At 35.5% G+C, this 23448-nt stretch overlaps 1 protein-coding gene across 5 annotated transcripts in view; it reads left to right on the top strand.

Moving 5' to 3' along the window:
• The window catches only part of LOC138696403 (putative fibroblast growth factor 1), a 94066-nt gene that overhangs the window by 51303 nt on the left and 19315 nt on the right, over window positions 1–23448 (top strand). For 2 of the 5 annotated variants that reach the window (XM_069821318.1, XM_069821320.1), the window contains exon 5: window positions 1337–8686. The exons of 1 other annotated variant lie outside the window; for it this stretch is intronic. In XM_069821318.1, the coding sequence (XP_069677419.1) occupies window positions 1337–1528 (192 nt within the window). In that variant the 3' untranslated portion in view covers window positions 1529–8686. Of the gene's footprint in view, window positions 1–1336; window positions 8687–14425; window positions 14540–23448 lie in introns of those variants that run through there. 2 more of the 5 variants (XM_069821319.1, XM_069821322.1) reach the window with 2 other exon arrangements.

Here is a 23448-nt window from a genome sequence, read left to right as displayed (position 1 = left end):
CTATATTTTAATAAAATATTTAAAATACAAACCACTTATCATAGAGGGATGAAAATTTGTACATGTGTTATTATTAACCAGATACACCAATGATAAAATGTTTATGAATTTGGCTTTAAAAACATGGAAGTTAGCCATTTGAGTATAGTGTTGCCTTCATATGAGTAAAAAAAATTAAGAAACTTTAGAAACAACCAGAACTCTAAGAATCTGTCACTCACCTGTAGAATCGGCGAATTGGACTCAAGTATAAGTAGATGCAATCAAAATTTTGGCGAGTTTTTTAATATTTTGTATACATTTAAAGTATTGTTTTGCTATTTTAATCGTATTATTATTATTATTATTATTATTATTATTATTATTATTATTTATATTACCGTTGTTCTTTATGGTTGTGAAACTTGGACTCTCACTTTGAGAGAGGAACATAGGTAAAGGGTGTTTGAGAATAAGGTGCTTAGGAAAATATTTGGGGCTAAGAGAGATGAAGTTACAGGAGAATGGAGAAAGTTACACAACACAGAACTGCACGCATTGTATTCTTCACCTGACATAATTAGGAACATTAAATTCAGACGTTTGACATGGGCAGGGCATATAGCACGTATGGGCGAATCCAGAAATGTATATAGAGTGTTAGTTGGGAGACCAGAGGGAAAAAGACCTTTAGGGAGGCTGAGACGTAGATGGAAAGATAATATTAAAATGGATTTGAGGGAGGTGGGATATGGTTGTAGAGACTGGATTAATCTTGCTCAGAGTAGGGACCAATGGCGGGCTTATGTGAGAGCGGCAATGAACGTCCGGGTTCCTTAAAAGCCAATAAGTAAGTAAGTAAGTAAGTAGGTAAGTAAGTAAGTATTATTATTATTATTATTATTATTATTATTATTATTATTATTATTATTATTATTATTATTATTATTATTATTATTATTATTATTATTATTATTTAATGCAATATGTTTTCTAGATCGCAGTGCAAAGATTTTTATAGCTCCTTTCATTGTTATTAGGCGAGTTGATATTATAGTGGAAAAAAATATATTCGAAAACATCTCCCAGAAAGAAATAATGAACTACTGCTTCACTCCAGTATGCGTTAGCTAGCATATGGCAACACATAAGAATCATCCCTGCCACACCTCTGGGCAGTAAGATAGAATTGCTATGGAAATGGGAACACATGCAACAGCAGAAGTTGATTGCTTATGATTTGCACATGTTTTAGTCCCAAATGTTCAGCAGACGTCACAGATTATCTTTGGCTGGCTCTATTTTTGCAAGGCCCATCCCATGTAGGAACAGATTTTATGAGGTTCTTGTGTTGCAGGTGGATGTCAATGAAGAAGGTACTGTTTTTGTGGCTTCCCTTTTCGGTTACTACAACACATACTTGTCCAGAAAGTATGCCCACTTAGGCTGGTATGTTGGCATTAAGAAGTCAGGAAAACCGAAGCGTGGATCGAAAACAAAGTGGGGCCAAAAAGCAATCCAGTTCCTGCCGAGGCGCCTTGCGCTGTGACACTTGACGGGGGACGTCAGCTCGTGAATCACTCTGCAGTGCGGATTAACTGACTCAAACATTTTACTCTGTCACTCAGTCACTCTTACTTCTGCACATACTCAGCCTCTCACTCTCTAACTCAATTCCTCATTCACCCACACATTCATTTATTCACGTTTTTTTCTTGCTTACTCACTCATTCCTCATTCAGTCACTCATTCACTTATTCACTCACATTTAATCACAGACATGTTCAGTATTATATTTATTTGTTTACTGAATGACTAATTGATTTACTCATTCATTCACTCACTCACTCAGTAATCTACTTATTCGTTTACTGAATGACTTACTCACTTTCTCACTTGCTCACTCACTCACTCAGCCAGTAATCTACTTATTTGTTTACTGAATGACTGACTCACTCACTCATTCACTCAGTCAGTAATCTACTTATTCGTTTACTGAATGACTTACTCACTTTCTTATTCATTAACTTAGTACTCCACTTATTCCTTTACTGAATGACTGACTCACTTTCTCACTCACTAACTTAGTACTCCACTTATTCCTTTACTGAATGACTGACTCACTTTCTCACTCACTAAATTAGTACTCCACTTATTCCTTTACTGAATGACTGACTCACTTTCTCATTCACTAACTTATTCAGTCATTCAATAATCCGTTCCTTCACTCACTAACTCGTCTTCTCAGTCACTAATTCACTGACTCAATCTATCACTTAATCATTTATTCACTCACACTTATACTTTCATTCATTAAAATTTTCGCTTACTGACTGACTCACACAATTTCTACATCCCTCATCCACTTATCCATTCATATCCAATCACTGACACGTTCAACAACCTATTCATTCACTGATTCACTAATTCACTCATTTTGTAACTAATTCACTCATTCATATTCTCAATAATTCACTTGCTTACTCACTCACTCACTCACTCACTCACTCACTCACTCACTCAATCAATCGTTCATTCATTCTTTCACCTGCCTACTCAACTCAACATTAATTCATTCACTCCTCCACTTACTCTCGAACTCATTCTTTCAATTTATCACTCAGCTCTCCTTATCTCATTTATTCACTTTCTCACTCATTAATTCAATTATTCGCCCACACCTAGCCATGAACAGATTATTTCATATTTTTATTCGCTCATTGACTGATTGGCTGCTTGACCGATCCACTCACCCATTCAACCATATTCAATTATTGAGTCGTTCACTCCTTCACTTTTTTTCGCTTACTACTACTCCCTCTGTCTTTCAACCACTTCCTCGCTCACTCATTCACTGATTCATTCAAACTCAAGTCTCTGAATAGCTCACTCATTCTCCTATTCGTTTATAAACTGATTCAATAACCCATTCATTCGTTCACACATACACACACAATGTTGCGAAGAAATGCGTGTGCACTGAAGATGAACTAAAGATCTATTTGGATGGATGTAAAGTCAAATTGCTTGTGAGAGATATGCAGCAACTGCACCAGGTTGTGCAGTAAGTAGTGTACCAAGTCCATGCCTAACCATTCTAGATATTGTCCGTTTGGATCCATTTACACAAACATAACGTATTAGTATTAGTGAGATTAAGTTGAAGTGGGAGACATTTCCGTCAATTTGAGTGTAATCTGTCATGAATTTGATCGCTGTTTAACCTTTGCCTTGCGTCTTAAACCATGCACCTGCATTGCGCTATTCAGATGTTCAAGATAATGTATATAATTCTTAATCTCGCTGAAGTGTCATACTAATTTGGTTTTCCGTTTGAAGCCAATTACAACTCGCGACGTCGTGGGTTTAACTTTGCTTGACATTGAAGCGTGTGTTCACTTAAGGGGAGTCTGTACTTCTATATATTACAATGTTAAATTCCTCAATTTTGGGTACACTTTTCTCAGAAGTTATAAAAGATAGAAATGTAGAAAAAATAGCAAATAAGACGAAGACCATGGTCATAGGAAGAAAAATACAGAAGATAAACTTGGGAATTCTAAATGAGGCAGTAGAGCAAGTGGACAGCTTCAAATACTTGGGGTGTACTATAAGCAAGAAGAATAGCAATGGCAAAGGAAGCTTTTAATAGAAAAAGAAGCATCTTCTGCGGACCTCTGGAGAAAGAACTAAGGAAGAGACTAGTGAAGTGCTCTGTATGAAGTGTGGCATTGTATGGGGCAGAAACATGGACATTACGACGAAGTGAAGACAAGCAAATAGAAGCATTTGAAATATGGATATAGAGAAGAATGGAACGTGTGAAGTGGACAGACAGAATAAGAAATGAAGCTGTGTTGGAAAGAGTGGGTGAAGCAAGAATGATGCTGAAACTGATCAGGAAGGGGAAAAGGATTTGGTTGGTCACTGGCTGAGAAGGAACTGCCTACTGAAGGATGCACTAGAAGGAATGGTGAATGAGAGAAGAGTTTGGGGTAGAAGAAGATGATAGATGACATTAAGATATACGGATCATATGAGGAAATGAAGAGGAAGGCAGAAAATAGGAAATTGGATAGTGCTGGGTTTGCAGTGAAAGACCTGCCCTGGGGCAGAACACTAAATGAATGTAACATACCTTTATGTATACAACTGGTTAAATAAATTTAAAATTCCACTGAGCGGTTGGCAAAAAAAAATTCTTTTTTTTTTTTTTGCATTAAGAATGATTGCAATTTTTTTTTATTTTTGCTGAAGATAGAAATAAACTTAATTTTTTTAACCTACTGTGTAAAATGCCATTACATTGATATTGTATATTAATTTCAGCTTTCTGAGTACAATACTTTCTGAAAAAAGTGTACCAATGTCACAAAAAATAAGAAAGTGCAGAAAAATGGTGTCAAAGTTTCCACGTCTTGCAATGTTAAATTCCTCAATTTTTGGTGCACTTTTCTCAGAAGTGATAAAATATACAAATGTAGAAAAATAGGCATATATAACATACAGTACTTTTATGTTTACAACCGGCTAAATAAATTTAAAATTCCACTGAGCAGTTGGCAAGAAAACATTTTTCATTCATAACATTTTTTGCATTAAGAATTACCACAATATTTTTGCTGAAGATAGGGGTAAAAGCTGACAATTGAAAGAAATACAATTATGTTGTCATTTTACACATATAGTCGACCTGGTTGGCAAGTTGGTATAGCGCTGGCCTTCTATGCCCACGGTTGCGGGTTCGATCCCGGGCCAGGTCAATGGCATTTAAGTGTGCTTAAATGCGACAGGCTCATGTCAGTAAATTTACTGGCATGTAAAAGAACTCCTGCGGGACAAAATTCCGGCACATCTGGCAACGCTGATATAACCTCTGCAGTTGCGAGCGTCGTTAAATAAAACATAACATTTAACATTTTTTACACATATTAAACTACCGAAAAACGATAAAAACCAAAATTTCATTTTTTTTGTCAAAATTCGATGTACAGACTCCCCTGAAGTTGAAGTTTGCCACTGCATGATCTGAACACAAACTATATTTTACTTTCCATTTCAAGTTACGCTCAGTTTTTGTGGTTTGTCTGCAGCGCACTCTTGACTTCTATGATGGAGTTATAACATCTACAGTAGTGTACTATGACATCCGCAGCATTCCAAAGCAATGGCGATGAACTAACCAGCACTAACTCAATGCGGCAATACAACCTACAAAGATACAAGAAGGAATGCATACCTGCAGGCGCATCTTTTAACTACAAAACCGAAGAATGCGTTTCCCACCATGAATTCATTACTTCAAAAATCCTCACCTTAGCACACACATCCATCTAAAGCAGTCCGTGACAATTATTTGCTGGTAAGAGATTACGTGGTTTCACATGCGATAGGACTGTATGTTTGTGTAAATGGGCCCTTCAGCCGTTGTTCTCAGGTGCAAATTATTTATATTCAGCAGTTTTGTGACACTGTTCAAAACATATCGGCGAGAATCAGAGGCAGTTAAGCAGCTCTCTATGAAAGTAAAGAAAGGAGAAAGGTTATTGCATCTTGATAAAGCAATTATAAGTCAAACTACGAGTAGGACTGTAGTGGTTGAAAAGAAGACATTTTTAAAGTTTCTAATAACGTACCTAGGTAGTAAGTAAATCGATTCTAATAAATAGAACAGATACTTTTTGCATGTGTGGAGAAATATTATAGCAGATGTTACTGTAGTATTTATATGACAAAACTTAGAAATTAATTTTAATTAATTAATAAGTCATTAGAATGTTAGAAGCAGAGATGATCTTAGATTGAGGGCTCGCTCTTCTGTAATAGAAATGAACGAACTATGCCACTCTTGGCACAGCATGGTAGCTAAACCTAAGTGGCCATTACGAATGGAAGATTGAAATTGTGATCATGAACTACGTAACTTATAACAGTTTCTACTTATATTGGTTTTATGCATCTTCAATAGCTTGACACGAGTTTAAAATTCATCAACAAAAATGCTTTTCAATGCGATTCATTTCCAAGCACATAATCGAACAGAAATCATAAAAATGTTTGTACAGGAAACTACTGAGTGTTCAGTTCAAAGTGTGTCATGGCTCGCTGTATGCCATCACTTGGCAGTCGATGAGCCTAGATAATTCAATCTTCCTACATTTTCGCAGATGTGTATTACTTATCTGCTAGAGAAGTTGCCTAGCAAGTACGGTGTTCATTCAGAAGAGTACTTACCGATACGTACGGTAATAGCGGTAGTGGCAGGAATGTGAACTGTTTCGAAACATGTACTGAGGTGAGTTTTTTCTTACTGTCGGGATATGGGGAGAGGGTTAAGACGATTACTTACATATTTGTTGACATTAACTTCGACGGTCAAGATGGACACGGAGCATTTGATTTGTATTGTGGAATATTGCCGTACGCAACCGATGATAACAAATACTCTGCGTACGACTTGGCCGCGCAAAACACAGTTCGAAAGAGATTATGGTGGCACACAGACCATACAGACTGCCATCTGTTGCTACGACGTTAAAGTTATACCGTACACGTTCTCAAGTTCAGATTGAACGCCTTGATTAATAGGCAACTTCTCTGACACAAAAGCTGAAACTCACTTCAAATCGCTGACTCATCAACAGTGACGTCATGACACACTTTGAAATGAACACCCAGTATTGCTTCAGCAAAGCAAATTGCAACCACAAGCGTAACAGGCATTTGTTATCTAAAACATCTATTAAAAACAGAAACATGTCTAATCACTAAATCACCATCATGAACGACATCGCATTAGATCCACAAGTTCCCTTTCCGCTACTGTTTTTGAAAGAGCTTTTCTTTTGCTTTTGGGTAATAGGAGTGTCTCCTGGATTGGTTACACCCATTGGTTACACTCATAAGTCTTGTAGTGAGACTAGCATTTTTACGCATTTTACGCATTTGTACGCAAAAGAAATTCAAATTTTTACAAGATAATGTCTATTTGCGTACTTTTCTGCGAATATGAAAACTGAATAACAAAAATCCAAGCCAGATTAATTGAAACAGTTAATTGTGAGATACGATTTATACACAGTGGCAGGCAGGGTACACCCTTTTTAACTGCTTATTTAACGATGCTGTATCAACTACTGAATCATTTGTGTAGGTGAATGCGCCTACTGCCTGAGCTACATCGGAGGCCTATATCATAGACAAATAAATAGAGACCTACATCCTTATTGAATGGAAAATATGCAAAGGGAACTACAAATGCTAGAAACAACTAAAGAATACGCCGATAGAATAAAATTAGTTAGAACATCTTAACAGATAGGATGAGTAGCATATCCCCAAAGTAGTCTGCTTTTTGAATACAAACTTAAGGAAAAATTTGCAGAACTTCTGAAGAAACATTGAAGAGACCAGTTTTAAAGATCATAAATGCAAAAAATGTTCTATGAATTGGTCTTGATGATGATGATGATGATGATGATGATGATGATGATGATGATGATGATGATGATGATGATGATGATGATGATGATGATGACGACGACGACGACGACGACGACGACGATGATATGATGGTGGTGATATGATGATGACGACGACGATATGTATAACATCCAACAGAATTGGCAACCATAAAGGCTAATGTCTTTAAACTTTAAATGCTTTCAAGAAATCAGTAACATATTGTTTGATGACCGAAAGCTCGACACATAACACTGGTAAGAAATTCGTATTCAATTAACTGTGAGAAAAATGAATGTGGTAGTTGACATCAATAAAGACAGATGGTAGATGCTGAAAAATATCACCGGTCAAGATAAAGCGAAAACAGCACAGAAAATAATAAGGCAAACTTAGAATTCAGTGGGGTATCAATATAAGTTGGAAAAAGATCTGATGTAAGCAAAATACGACAGCTTAATCTAGTCGTTCCTGTTGAAAAAATATTAGAACGTCGTGACATGTTACAAATTATTAAATTTTATGCATTTATATTCATTGTTCTTATTGTGTATGATACGCTCAGTTTTCATTTAGAATGTTTAAATTTTCGATAAAAATATCCCTTCATTTTTTTCGGCAGAATGTTGTGAAAAGCAACTTCAATTGTACATATGTTCAGTGGCCACTTCAGAAAGGTTTCAATTTATTATCCTTTATAGTGTATTATATTTTATTAGCTTTACTCAATGATTATCAATGGCTAATTACGTACAGAGTATGGATACAATTTCATCAAGTATGGCTGTTCATTATTTATTTGCTGAGAAAGCTTCTCATTATATGACAGGTATCAATTATAACATATTTCTTCATTTGGGGGTATCATCTAGTCCAATGATAACAAATTGTCTGATTATTATACATAGATGTTTGCAAGTATCCCAATGGTTGAAATTAGTGAGGGGATTATACTGTTTCTATTCCCCATTTCCTTAGCAATTTCAAAACATATTTTTTAAATGTTTATTCTTATGCTGTCTGTAAATTCTTGTTTGTTGATATTTATTTATTTGAGTAAATTACAGAACCATGCTTCTCAAGGAATTAAGTTGTATCCACTCATCACGATGTGATTAGCTTTGCAATGTACTACAGTATTGTGAAGGCAACAGTTACGATGTGCTGTTGCCTAGCATTTAATTCACTGACTCATTCCTGTATATGCACAGTGTTAACGTGTTCTCATATAAAATGAATTCTTATATAGATGTGTCTTATTTTACCTTCTTCCTATTCACATGTTATTTTATACAGTATCAGGTTTTGCAAATTCCCTCTCAACATAACTCACTTCTGTAATAGTTAAGAATCAGTTTTCCGTCATCTTTAAAACACAGTAGGCCTACTCCATCGCAGGTGTAAAGTTCCTATTCATGTATAATAATAATTTTATTATCATATTTAGGATATTGCTTAAATTCCTGGGGTAAAGTAGCCTAGATATTCATGCGAGATAAGGAATATATTTAATATATCTGCTCCATCCGTGGATTAAGGCACTTACTAATAAAAGATAAAAATCATATTCAGTATATTTGTTCCATTATTAGGATAAAGTTACCATTCATGCCAGACAATAATCATATTTAGAATATTTTTGTTTCATTCCTAGGATAAGGTTCCTACTCATGCAGGGTACAATTCAGATTATGTAGGATATTTGCTCTATTGTTGGAATATAGTTCCTATCCTTGTGAGACAATGGCTCACATTTAGGATATTTGCTCCACTGCTGCTATACAATCCCTCTCCAAGGAGGAAATGATCAAATTTATATTTGTTCTATTTCTGAGTAAATGTCCTTTTCATTCGAGATAAAAATCATATTTAGTATAATATCCTCCAACACTGAGATAAAGTTCCTATCCATGGACATTACGACGAAGTAAAGAGAAGCGAATAGAATCATTTGAAATGTGGATATGGAGAAGAATGGAATGTGTGAAATGGACAGACAGAAAAGAAATGAAGCTGTGTTGAAAAGAGTGGGTGAAGAAAGAATGATGCTGAAACTGATCAAGAAGAGGAAAAGGAATTGGTTGGGTCACTGGCTGAGAAGAAACTGCCTACTGAAGGATGCACTTGAAGGAATGGTGAACGAGAGAAGAGTTCAGGGTAGAAGAAGATATCAGATGATAGACGACATTGATATATGGACCATATGCGAAGACTAAGACAAAGGTATAAAATAGGAAATAACGGAGTATGCAGGGTTTGCTGTGAAAGACCTGCCCATAGGCAGAACACTAAATGAATGAATGAATCCACGGGGATAGGAATGATTTTAATTAGGATAGTTGCTATATTGTTGGGGTGAAGTCCCTATCCATGCGGGATGATGATCATATAATATAGAATACTGGTCTCATTCCTGGGGTAATTTTTTTAGTAGGTTATTTTACGACGCTTCATCAACATCTTGGGTTATTTAGCATTTGAATGAGATGAAGGTGATAATGCCGGTGAAATGAGTCCAGGGTCAGCACCGAAAGTTACCCAGCATCCTAGGATAATGTTCCTATTCATGCCAGATATAAATTATTATAATTATCATTTACGATATTTGCTCTATTGCTATGATGAAGCTTTTTCTATTCACTCTAACCAAGGTCATATCTAGGATAATTGATCTATTTCTGGGGGTAAAGTCCCTCAAGATAATATTTTCGTGCATATGTCTGTACATGAAACAGAAGGTGAATTAAACAATACGACGAAATGCTTTTATACATTTTTCTCTTTATATTACAATGAATAATATACTTCCTTACTTACTTACAAATGACTTTTATGGCACCCGCAGGTTCATTGCCGCCCTCACATAAGCCCGCCATCGGTCCCTGTCCTGTGCAAGATTAATCCACTCTCTATCATCATATTCCACCTCCCTCAAATCCATTTTAATATTATCCTCCCATCTACGTCTCGGCTTCCCCAAAGATCTTTTCCTATTACAATGAATATATATTGAATAATTATGAAAAGAATGTTACATACCTACTTGTAATGAGAAGAATAAAACACTATTTATACAATCTCACAATAGGACAAAATACTAAAAGAATTTACAAAGTCACTCTTTTGCACTTCATTAATTTGAGCAATAATAGCACCCAAATGCCCCTCTTTACACTATAGCACTGTTTGTGCCACCATTCCAGAGCATATTTACAAACTGAAGTCAATCCTAACCTGAAGAATATAAATGCAACTCTTATAATAAACTTTGAACATTTCGAGCTTGCTGTACCTCTGTCTTTGAATTTCTGTCACTGTTTGTGGCACTGCTTTATTTAACGACGCTTTCAACTGCTGAGGTTATTCAGTGTCGAAATTCAACGTGGGCAAAAAATTTCAGACGAATTTTGCCTGAAACCCTCTATCAGGCACAGATTTTGTTTACATACCGGAAATCTACGGTACAGGCCTGTCAACTTAATTTCCTTCCTGGAGGAGCCATGCTAAGGTCTTTATCGCCCTTTAAAACTCTTCGTTCTCGGCTTGGTTCGAATCCGCCAACCTTGAAACCAAGCAAAGTCACGAAGTACAGACAAACTTTAACATTTTCGTTTTCTGTTGAAGAATTCATTTCTTTGGTCGTCGTTTTCTTTTCTTTCTCTTATTCTGTTTCTATTAAGATGAGTGGAAGTCAGAATTGTTAACTTCTGCCATCGCTTTCTAATAAACAGCCTGTTCTATTTTTGGGCACTGAAGTGGTGTCTTAAGAACTGCTGTGCTTAACTTTCTACTTCATACAAAAGAAGTTTATGCGGTTAACAGAGCCCTACATTCATTATTCAGATTTATGTTATTTCCTAATTGTGAATGCAAATGCATTTTTTTACCAACACAGATTCATCATCAGCTAAAGAATTTTGTGGCTATTTGGTAATATCAGCTGACAGAAAATCTTTCTCACTCTACACAAATCTATTGATCGGTATGGTTTCACAACTTTTAGATGTCGTTATGGCTAGTATAGCCTCTTGCAGCACACCTAAAATAAGCACTTATTAGAAACAATTTATACACCAGTCTCACTGTCATCGAAGACTCAACTGATGGAGAATTTTTTTATCAATAGTTCACTCATACTAGCAAAAATTCGAATACATTTATATAAAACTTTACCCAACCAAATTTTCTTGTCCACTCTATGTTTGTGGTGTTTGAATTACACTGAATAAATGACTGGGCTCAATCTGTTGCTGATAAAGATTGTTTCATGCCACCGGGTATGCATGATATTATTTCTTATGGCATATTTATAAGCCAACAAAGTCAGATAATTCATAAAAGTTCCGCAAAACTTTAAGCACATATCCTTAAAATAACTTACGAGTTCTACATAATGTTTTCCAGAAAAAGTAAATCTAATACATTCTAAGATAGACACATCAAGTTCCTTCTTCAATATTTTCCATAATATGGATTCTTCAACACCGAAAAGATCAGATGCTTTTCTTGTAAGCATCCCATCGTCAGTAAACTCCATTTTATTCTATAAATCGTCTGTAAGTGTCGTAGTACACTTTTTGTTGTTCTTCTGTAATTTATGTATAAATGTAGAATTGAAATTATTGTTGTTACAGGTCTGAACCTCATAAGTGACACCAATAAGGCATCACTCACGAGGCAATTAGGCCAGGAGATAATGGGATAGGGTGGCCAGTTCCTTTCCCCCCTCCATTGTATACATTGCTGACTAGTTACCTATTACACTAATCAGCAGCCTTAGGATCCGGGACACTTTAGCAACCAATGTACGCACCACTTGACTATAGAGTTCCTTGAACATAGTAGACACACTGTGGATGTAAACAACGACGTCATTGTGCTGTGTTATATTCTACTGTTAATAATACAATCTAGTGGCGGTGGAAAATGACGTAGGATACATACCTCACAAGTTTTCATGCCCCTCGGCGACATTGAAGCGTTAGCATTACAATGAACAACCATGTACAGACTTGCAACTAGTCAGAAAAAAACTGTTCACTATGAATTTAAAATGCACTGTGATGGCATGAATTCGTTTCGTGGGGAGAGATGGAAGAATACTGTACCTCTGATCACAAACCAGAGTACTCCGTTGCACGTAACTTCACTTCATTCTTAAGTTGTCTCGGATCCTAAGCCTGCTAATCAGACTTCAGATGTATACAAACAATTGTTCTTCCTCTGACACATATCGTCAAGTGAAATGTACTGCCTGATAATAAAGTAGATGTACATATCAGCCGATCGAACTAATATGTGACTTGGTCAAGCAAAAATTCGGAGACAAAACTGTGCAGGATGTATCACTTTCAACTTTGAAAACTATCACTACAGAGATGTCTTTGTGATTGATAGAATGCAGCAACTTTGATACACAAACTGTTAATTTATATGATTTCAGTTCAAAAGTGCCGAGAAGAGGTTAAAATATGTTAAGTGTGCCGACTGTATCTTCCATACTTATTTTTCCATCGCTACAGTGCTGTCAGTAGGTCAAGTCTATGATCAGCTTGGCCAGATAATATTACAGAGCTTACAACAAAATATTGTTTCCTCCTTCCCTCCCACATCTTTTTCTATCTTATCTGTTTGCTGTCTTCTTTCTCGTCTTATTTCTGCCAATTACTACATTCTATAACACAGACAATCTTCTTATAATTGTAAATGTAGAATTCCGACCACGGATGCTGCCTATACCGTACTCTAAAACAGTACACTACTCCAATTCTTTTAACAGAGAAACAGAGAAATGACATTCAGCTATTCCCTATCAGCTGTTTTCTATTACATTGGACGTAGGAGCTTAAAATAACATGTCACTCTGTCATTAGTTAAAAACAAAAACATAATTAGAGAAGAAAAGTACCGCTTAGGACTAGGACAACCATCACCGAAACACAGGGCATAAACTACAATGGAAGCTGATTGCAGCAGTTACAACAGAGATAAGACAGTTTATTAGTGTGTATAAAGGTAAAGTACTGTGGTATTATGCCAGAATACTACAAATAAATGTAAGTGTCTTACCACAAAATCTTACAGTTGTCCAGTGTTCAGCTCCCATGAAATTATTTCCTAACTCAGACGTAAGTGATGGGTAATACAAGGTACTGTCGTGCAGGACAGTGATTCTCACCCAAGGGGCCGCAGCCTCTAAGGATCCGAGGAGCAGTTAATGGGCGACTGTGAACAAAATAATAATAATAATAATAATAATAATAATAATAATAATAATAATAATAATAATAATAATAATTTAATTTAAATTATTTATTTATTTAATCTGGCAGAGCTAAGGCCAGTAGGCCTTCTCTTCCGCCCAGCCAGACTCTAATTCTAATTGAATACAATTGCTTACATAGTTATTACATTAATATCTAGACCATAAAACAACATGAAAGTAAATAATGAAAGTTGGATAAGTAATGTTAGTGTGACAATAATACACAATAATAATAATAATAATAATAATAATAATAATAATAATAATAATAATAATAATAATAATAATAATATTTTTAATTTGTACTATGAAAATTTAAATATTCGACAATTTTCCGTTAAATAAAACATAATTACATTTTCTTCTTAAACTGATATATAATTTCACATTACTGTGTTCTGCATTTTACTCTACAGCTTTGGCTAGGTGGCCGCCAGAGACAAATTAGGGGAGGGGGGTAGGAGAGGCGCCTGCCCAGGGCGTCGGATCTGGGGGGGGGGGGGCACCAAAATGAGATAGGTAATAGAAGTAAAAATTTTGGCCGTGAACTTACTTGTAAACCGAACATACTTTTAGTTACCTGTAATATATAAGAAATAAGAATTGGGAGAAAACACAGACAAGGTATCCAAGTAGCCAAGGTATTTTTTTACTAGCAAATAGTATAAGGGAAATGTATTCATGCAGTGTTGATAGCTCATGGAGTGTTGGTGCTCGCAGGCGGCCCACTTTCACCAATGTCTCGGGAATCGTCTCGAGTTTTCTCTGTGTGGCCCCCAGTCACGTGCCATGCTGCCTCCACAGCATCACCAGGCCTAGAATTTTCCTGCAACCAGCGACCTGTATAAGCACCCTGCACAGCGCATTCAGCATTTCAGTTAGTTCAGTTCAATCTAGCTCCTATAGTTTATTTTAGCTAGCAAAGCAATGCATTGATCAATGAATTTACTTTTGCAGATAAGTTTGTCCTTTCATCCACCCAACATCCATAGATTGTTTTCAACACTTTAAAATGTCTAAGAAACCATCAGGAGCTGAATTTAGAATAGAGCTAAGAAAGGGGAAAACAAGCAATGTAGTCAACATCTTTCATGTCATCATGGCTAAGCACAAAATATGTTAGTGAAGTTAAGCTAGTTATTTTTGTTATAAAAATAAATAATTTTTGTTATTCTTTACGGCACACATTTATTGTATTGAACTTCGCACTGAAACCATAACAAAACACTGCAACTGGTTAATTTTGTAAAAAGTCAACTTTTAACTTTAACTAGTTAATATTTTAGCCAATAACTTTAACTTTAACTAGTTATTTTTTTTTTGGTTAACTTTCCCAAATCTTTTTCACCAAAGTCCCTCAAGTTAGCTCTGTGGTAGCGTGTCTGTTTTCAGACTAGCTGGTCCAGGTTCGAATTCCGGTGAGGTAAGAAATTTTCTTATAAAATTTCTACCTCGGGACTAGGAGAGATGGCAGTGTACAATTTCTAATCACTAGATTGTGCACCAATATAATATGCCTGGGTTAAGTTCCAAATCTCTCCGCAGTTGAAGAGAAGGCATATGTCACTGTTGATAGTGATTTGTCCTTTGGATGGGGACATTAAGCCTGGTGGCCCCTTGGTTCTATTCGACAGGAGTAGGCTACATACCGGCACAGGTTTTCCCTTCTCCCTTTCTCATCTTCATTGTCACCCTCACCCATTCTCTACACTACACATACACTCTCCCTAGTACATGACGTAACTCTCCACAGATGCACATCATGCATAGTGTGGCCTGTCGAAGTAGTGTGCAACTTGAAAATGAGTCACAATCTTGCCATCTATCCGCATTATGCGGAACCCAAATCACGCAAGTGAAATGGGTAGGCATTAGATACACAGTTTCACAAAGAGGTCAAATACAACAATATAACAAGTATTTTCCTTAATTTTCCTGCTCTCTGGTTCCAGACCCCGATGAAGATAACGATAAGGGAAAACAAGCAACTGAAGGTACGATTAGTCTCATTGATCCTTTTCCTGGAACAAGTAACAATGAACCTGAAGGCGTAAGAAAGGATTTTCCTTGTCAATCTCTGATTTCGAATATAGTGTGAAGGATCCAGAAACATAGGCAGGGACACTGTCCGACTCACAGGAATGTTTCATTGTTAAAATCCTAATAGAAACTCCTAAAGACTGAGCCTGATCTTAGTAAAAGTAACATATATACATCTTGATTACACAACTTTTAACACTATATCACTTCGAAATATGTAGTTTATTTTTTTCGCGTGTTAAATACTAGGTACCATACTTCAGAATATGTAGTTTATTTTTTTCGCGTGTTAAATACTAGGTACCATACCTAGTATTCAACACGCGAAAGAAATAAACTACATATTCCAAAGTAAAAGTAACAGACAAGGTCGATTATTTACAAGGAATTGTTTTTTAAACAACTCCCAAATGGAAAAGAATGTAGAAAGAATATGGTTTTTATACAGCTCTAGTAAAAATGCTTTGTTTTGCTTGACATGCAAACTGTTTTCTATCACTTTCTCAGGTCAAAATTTGTCGTTTTTAGTTAAACAGAAGGGATTCAGTAAGTGGAAAAAAATTTACTGAGAGAATTCCTGAACATGCAAGATCTTTGGCTCATAAAAAATGCTTTTGTACCTTGAAAACACTTGAATGTTCTCTTACTCTTAGAACCGGTATTGAAAAAGATTTGCAAAATCAAAAGAAGAGAATCACTGGAAATATGTGGCTGTGATAATGTATTTAACAAAACAGGGTAGCCCTCTATGGAGATCACATGAAAATTTTGATTTTTCCGATCCTAGATGTGGGAAATTCTTAAATACAATCGAACTTGTCTCACACTACCATCCGGCACTTCAAGAACACATTAACCGTCAAAAAGAGGGGCAAGTTAACTACTTTTCTTGCAGCATTCAAAATAAATTTCTGGAAATAATGTTGGAAAAGTAAGAACAAATTTTGAATTACATCAAAGAGCAAAATATTTCTGTATGATGTTTGATTGTACTCCAGATGTGAAGCACCTAAAGAAGGGATCATCAGTTCAGAGCATTTAGGATTTGGAGCAAGCTTGCTCGATAGCTTGAAGGGGCAGGAGAAGCATTCAGAGCAGTGTAGGGGAAAGTGGCGACATACGCAGTGAACTCTAGTTGGAATAATGTTTTGTGTGCATCCTACCCGGAAAAGTGTTTGCAATGGAGGACAACACAAATAACAATATACATCAACGCCAATAGGTTTCAACCATTCGTGAAGAAAAATCTATTCAGTTATTGATATAATAATGCGGCAAAATATATTGAATCTCTTTAAAATATTTCATTAACATGCAGCGACATTAATCGACTTTTCATGCAAAATATTTTGCCAGAAAAGGATAGCAATACTTGAAGAGCTTAAAAAGTAATAAGTTTGAGGACGTAAGTATATATTATGTTATTTCACGATAAATCCTAATTAGTTTAGACAATTTATTAAGCACACGGTACCTTTTATTCATATTGGATATTTGACATTGGAATGTTATTAATTTATTTTCATAGAAATATGTACATCTAAGTGAATCTGCTATTCGAGCCAAGTTAGAAGAATGCACTGCAAATATAGGAAACCTTGTGGTCCTTCAGTGAAGGAGAGTTTGTAATTAAATATTTACTTTTAGTACCGTATCAATAGTTTCATTAAATGTTATTTTCAGGGCTGCAAAAGGGTATCTGTCGGATACAGGGGGGAGAGCCATTAATCCTTCCCATTGAAGGCTTTAAGGAACCAACCTGGACAAATACCCAATGTCCCATCCCTATCTTCCCGTGGTGCAGCTGTTAGTAAGCATAATTTTACGAGCTGAACTAAAGGGAGGGGCTACTCATCCATTAGCATTGGTCAGCTTGATGAGTTAATGACTGAATTTGGTATAATTTTCCTCTATACAATACCTAATTTCCTCTCTACCCTTTCCTATCCAGTCCTCTGACTGAACTCTTACTTTCTTCGATCCCGACGGCATTAGAGCATTCGAGGCCTAGGGGTTCATTTTCCTTTCCTTCCTCCTCTTTCAACTTTTCTGTTCCTAGTGCTGACCTGCTATGGCACTAAAATCGTCCTCCAGTGGCTTAAGGAGGGAAAGCTGGTGATCAACAAGATCTCCGAGCTAGGTCCAATGGACCCGTCGACCAACAGCAGGTGTGGTCCTCCAGACATTCTGGGGGTTGTGTGTGAATGAAGTAGCCACCAAAACTTTAAAATATGGTGTTCACTTAAATCGGCTACAACTTGCCATTTAACCCTCAAAATCTGTGCTTCATTGGCTGGTCATGATAATATCTTTGAAAAATATTGGAGTGCAAGAGGTCAAATGACTTTATTGTCAAATGCCTGGCATTAGAAAACAACAATAACATGTTATTTTCAGAAAAGGAAAAAAATACCTTCATACATGCCCCAGCACTTCACTCGTAGTAGTAGTAGTAATAATAATAATAATAATAATAATAATAATAATAATAATAATAATAATAATAATATTAATATTAATAATAATAATAATATGAAATTTCTACAAAACAATTCGTGTTATAAAATATATGTACCGGTACTATAGAAATGATTGTGTTTAATTACTCTAAAACTGTGTAATAAAATGTTATCAGCACTAATACTACTATGAACTAGAAATTAAACCAAGCTAAGCTAACCTAATCATTTATACAAGGATAACAGATCAGTGAGTGCAATAACGGCTCAAGTTGTTATACAGATTCCAGACTTTATCTGTAGTAATAATAATAATAATAATAATAATAATAATAATAATAATAATAATAATAATAATAATATGAAATTTCTACAAAACAATTCGTGTTATAAAATATATGTACTGGTACTGTAGAAATGATTGTGTTTAATTACTCTAAAACTATGTAATAAAATGTTATCAGCACTAATACTACTATGAACTAGAAATTAAACCAAGCTAAGCTAACCTAATCATTTATACAAGGATAACAGATCAGTGCGTGCAATAACGGCTCAAGTTGTTATACAGATTCCAGACTTTATCTGTAGTAGTAGTAGTAATAATAATAATAATAATAATAATAATAATAATAATAATAATAATAATATGAAATTTCTACAAAACAATTCGTGTTATAAAATATATATATATACTGGTACTATAGAAATGATTGTGTTTAATTACTCTAAAACTATGTAATAAAATGTCATCAGCACTAATACTACTATGAACTAGAAATTAAACCAAGTTAAGCTAGCCTAATCGTTTATACAAGGATAACTGATCAGTGTGTGCAATAACGGCTCAAGTTGTTATACAGATTCCAGACTTTATCTGTAATAATAATAATAATAATAATAATAATAATAATAATAATAATAATAATAATAATAGCAAAAAAAAAACTTACCTTACAATTCCTTCACTATGCATGCTAACATGACGAAACTCTTGTAATAAGCCAAGCAAGCCACTATCATGAAGTGCTCTCACATTGTGATCAGGTTAGGTGGCATGGATACTGTAATGTGATAATACTGTACAATGTAGTAGAGATTTTAGGAAACATTTTCTTTCATAACTCCTTCATATATGTATATACAGCAGACATAATTAATAATATAGTAATGACAAAGAAACAACTTACCTTGTAACAGTGGCGTATACTGGTTTAAGGGCCTCGGCTACCACTGACCCTATTATTACACAAAATATATTTTAAAGTCCCTATAATAAAATTCCTTACCTATTTATATATGAATTCCAGACGTCTTGATTGGGACGAAAATACTTTGATGACTTCGTCATTGAAATTACAGTTGGGCCGCTTGCGAAGTTTCTGTAGAAATGACTTTTCAATGGACATCAGTGCCAAGCCGGATAAACGTTCTTGTGTATGAGTTGATCTACAGTAGGATTTTATTCTCTTCAACGCAGAAAATGTTCTTTCTACTGATGCTGACGTAGCTGGTATTGTCACAATTAATGTTGCCAATTTAAGGACTTCAGGAATAACTTGGTTCAGCTGGTTTTCATATATGGCAGATAATATTTCATGGATAGGTTTGTTCGAAAAATCAAAGACTTCTGCTGAATATATTACACTTAATTCATTTTTCAAACGTACTTGATCAAAGTGACTGTTATAGGACTGAAATAATTTGTTTAGTGCCTCATTCGGGAAGTTTTCTCTATAAGCAGAAAATTTTTGAGAATCTAGAAGATACGTGAACTGAAGCTTTCCATAATCAGAAAATGTCAGTAATTTCCATGTGCATACGATCTAGTATGCTGTAGTACAGCTGCCTGTATTTCAATTCATCATCTCCTTTTCTTCGCTTTAATGGTGGTTCCATTGTATTGGCTGAAGAATTTTTTATTTTCCATATTACTCCATATGGACGGAAACCCACTACGACTGAACTCGAATATAGTATTTTTTAACTTTGATACCTCTTGCAAGCAGTATGCTGTCTAGACTTTTTGTCTGAAGAATATTGTAGAGCACATCTGTATGTGCGAACACTCTAGCATAGACTTCAAGAGGAAATATATTCTGAAACTGTGTGAAAAAAATACAAATATCCTTGAGCCTGCACAATTACATCATCAACCCAGTTTTCTTCAGAGTCATTACAAATGATATTTTCAAAGAAAGCAGTCAGTTGTTCTCTGTATTCCTTTACTGTATTTACAAGCCGAGATGTAAAATTCCATCTAGTTGGTGCTACTTTTGGGAGTTTCTTTTTCATAAATTCTTGAGTTTTTCTGATCTTTTAGGAGATGATGAGAAAAATGCAGCTAAACCCGACAGTGTTTTGAAAAAAATGCGGCATTCTGGAATGGATGAAGTAGTTTGTTGCAAAACTAAATTGAGAACATGGCTGTAACAATGGACAAATAGTGCTTGAGGATACTTTCCTTGAACTTTTGTTTTTAAGCCATTAATATCTCCCGCCATAACTGAAGCACCATCGTATGTCTGTGCAATTAACTTACTGCCGACATTATATTCTGCTATAACATCTTCCACATGCTGAAACCAAGCAACAGCAGTTTTGCCCGAACTGACATTTGTGAATCCTATAAACCAGGTATGCTTAAAATTGTAAAAGCCCCGATTACACGGATGATGCTGCACTGCATAACATACACTGTGTACGGACTGGGCTCCGCAACTACATTGCAGCACCGCCCGTAGTATAGTTCTTACACTCTTACAAATATGGATAATAAACTGAATTTGAAAACAGAAAGAGTATACACTGCAATATTCAGTTATTACATTATTAATTATATTTAATACAGTTATGATATAATAATATCACAGATATCATTTTCATATTCACCATATAGTCTACTTTGCGGTCTATTCAACATCTGCATTCTTTTCTGCAAGTAATCGGGAATCTATTTCCAACAAATTTACTGCAATGCGCTAAAGATGCTCATCTGTTAATAGGGACCTATGTTTGGATTTAGTAACCTTCATTCTCGAAAATAACTGTTCGCACACATATGTCGAGGCGTAGGTAGCTAATATAGTAGCAACGAATAAGCTCATCTTGTAATATTTAGTTTTCTTCATTTTTTAAATAATTCTATGCTTGTCAAGTCATATTCTCTGCATTTAGTTCTGGATTCTACGTTACTTAGTAAATAAATTAACTCGTCCTGGAACTGTACTCTCACGGATTGTACTAAATTTGTGAAAAGATTAACAAAAATACTAATAGCACTCCCCATACGTCTAAAATCACTAAAACTATGTTCTGTGAATTCACATTTGAACTGTTACAGTATAGAGACATAATTAACTATATTTTGTTCAGGCACCATACATCTCTTTACAAGTTCACCATCCGTGAAGGGTTTTAGTGCCTTAGCTAATTCCCAACATACTACATAGGCTAACTTGCTCCAAAATATAGACTCTGAATTATTCGACTCTCTTCAATATTTGGCCTTTCATGAAGTGCTTTCAATTCTTGAAGCTGTAGTGTACGTTGCATCCCTGAAAAATTATTTTATCAAAATATCTATTTCTGCTGGAATAAAATCGCCACAATAACAATAATAATAATAATAATAATAATAATAATAATAATAATAATAATAACGTTGGTATATGAAAATAGGCTATATTACAGTAAACAGCTTCTCTGTCACTTCTGCATGTTCTGGGTAGCAGAGCCTATAATGTAGTTTTATGTTGCTCAGTTGTATTCTTGACAGTACCTTACAATATAGTAATCACTTTCCATTTTCACCGAACGTACAACAAAAATAGTCTTCCTCCCACACTGTACGGAATGATCGTTTGCTTACAGAAGGTTTTGACTGTGTCATTGTCCCGCTCTGTTCGTGCGTTTTCTAAGTACTTGACTGCCTTCTGCAGCCATCCGTCGAGCTTCAAACTGGGAACAGCACGCTCTACATTCGAAGGTTGTGATTACAGAACGTAATCGGGAGTCAGAGAATGAGCATACCTGCTATAAACCGTTCTTGAACATTGGCAGTACTATCGACGTATCTTAAAACAGTGGACAATTGACTCTGATTAGAGCAGTCACTTGTTTCATCAACAACAATGGCAGCAAAAGGTGTTTCTTCTATTTCAGATTTTATGTTCTTTATCATAACCCCACTTATAGCAAATATTAAGTCATTATGAATTGCGGGAGAAGTACCACGAAATACTGTTGAACTCTCAAGATGATTGGCCAGTAAATGGTCAAATTCACTTAAGGAACTTAAATATTCAATATAATTTCCTCTATTGTCTGATTCCACACTCTCATTATGATCCCGAAAAGCCAATTCTTGTTTTCCTAGAAAGCAGACTGCGTTAATAAGACGCAGTAAAATCTCCCGATTTTTTTTCCACAGGAGCATTGTGTTGGTTGATATATAGAGCTTTTTGCTTATCTAGCTGTAAATCAATTCTTGTCTTCCCAAAGTTTGCAAAGTTCATGCTACTACATATATGAGCTTTTGATTTGTCGTGTTTTAGGACTGCCGTTCGAAGGGAGTTGATATTAGAAAACCCTCTTTTGACCACACATTAGTTTCGCGGCTAAATAACAAACATGGCCAGCAAAATAGTATAGACAGTTTAGAACTACCATACAACCAATTCCACTTACCATATGATGTTGAAGTGAAATGGCGTGTGTACTCACGCTGTTTTTCTTTTACGTCCATGGACAAATTTAACTCAGGAGTTGGTCTTTCCATTTTACAATTTCAACTTCCTCATTGTATGTACGACGGTTAAAAGGCACTTTTAATAAACCTTCTATTACACAGTTGAAACAGAGCTTCCGGGCTAAGATGCCGTGGTCTACTGGTGCTGACGTTACCAGACGTTTCGTCTACTTCTACGGCAGACATCTTCAGTGGTTAGGTATCCTCGGTCGAAGTCTTCTGCTCGGGATACCTGTAGCAACTTCTATTACACAGTCATTTTCAACACAAACCTCTCCAGAAACTTGTTCTGCCATATTTGTCACAATATCACTTAATTGGGAAATTAAAAACTTAATAATTCACAATTAATATAACTCTTAGACACTCGAACAAATCACAAATTTAAAATACTGCACTGCAAGAACACAATTACATTCATGAGCTAGCGTGCTAAGCGTATTGTTGCTTCGCGCCTTCGAAGAAACCGCTCACGAGAGCAGCAACTCACCCGG

Source organism: Periplaneta americana, chromosome 3 (genome assembly GCF_040183065.1).
Source record: "Periplaneta americana isolate PAMFEO1 chromosome 3, P.americana_PAMFEO1_priV1, whole genome shotgun sequence".
Lineage (NCBI taxonomy): Eukaryota > Metazoa > Arthropoda > Insecta > Blattodea > Blattidae > Periplaneta > Periplaneta americana.
The sequence above is the reverse complement of the archived record's forward strand: the minus strand, read 5'-3'. Positions and strand labels throughout refer to the sequence as shown.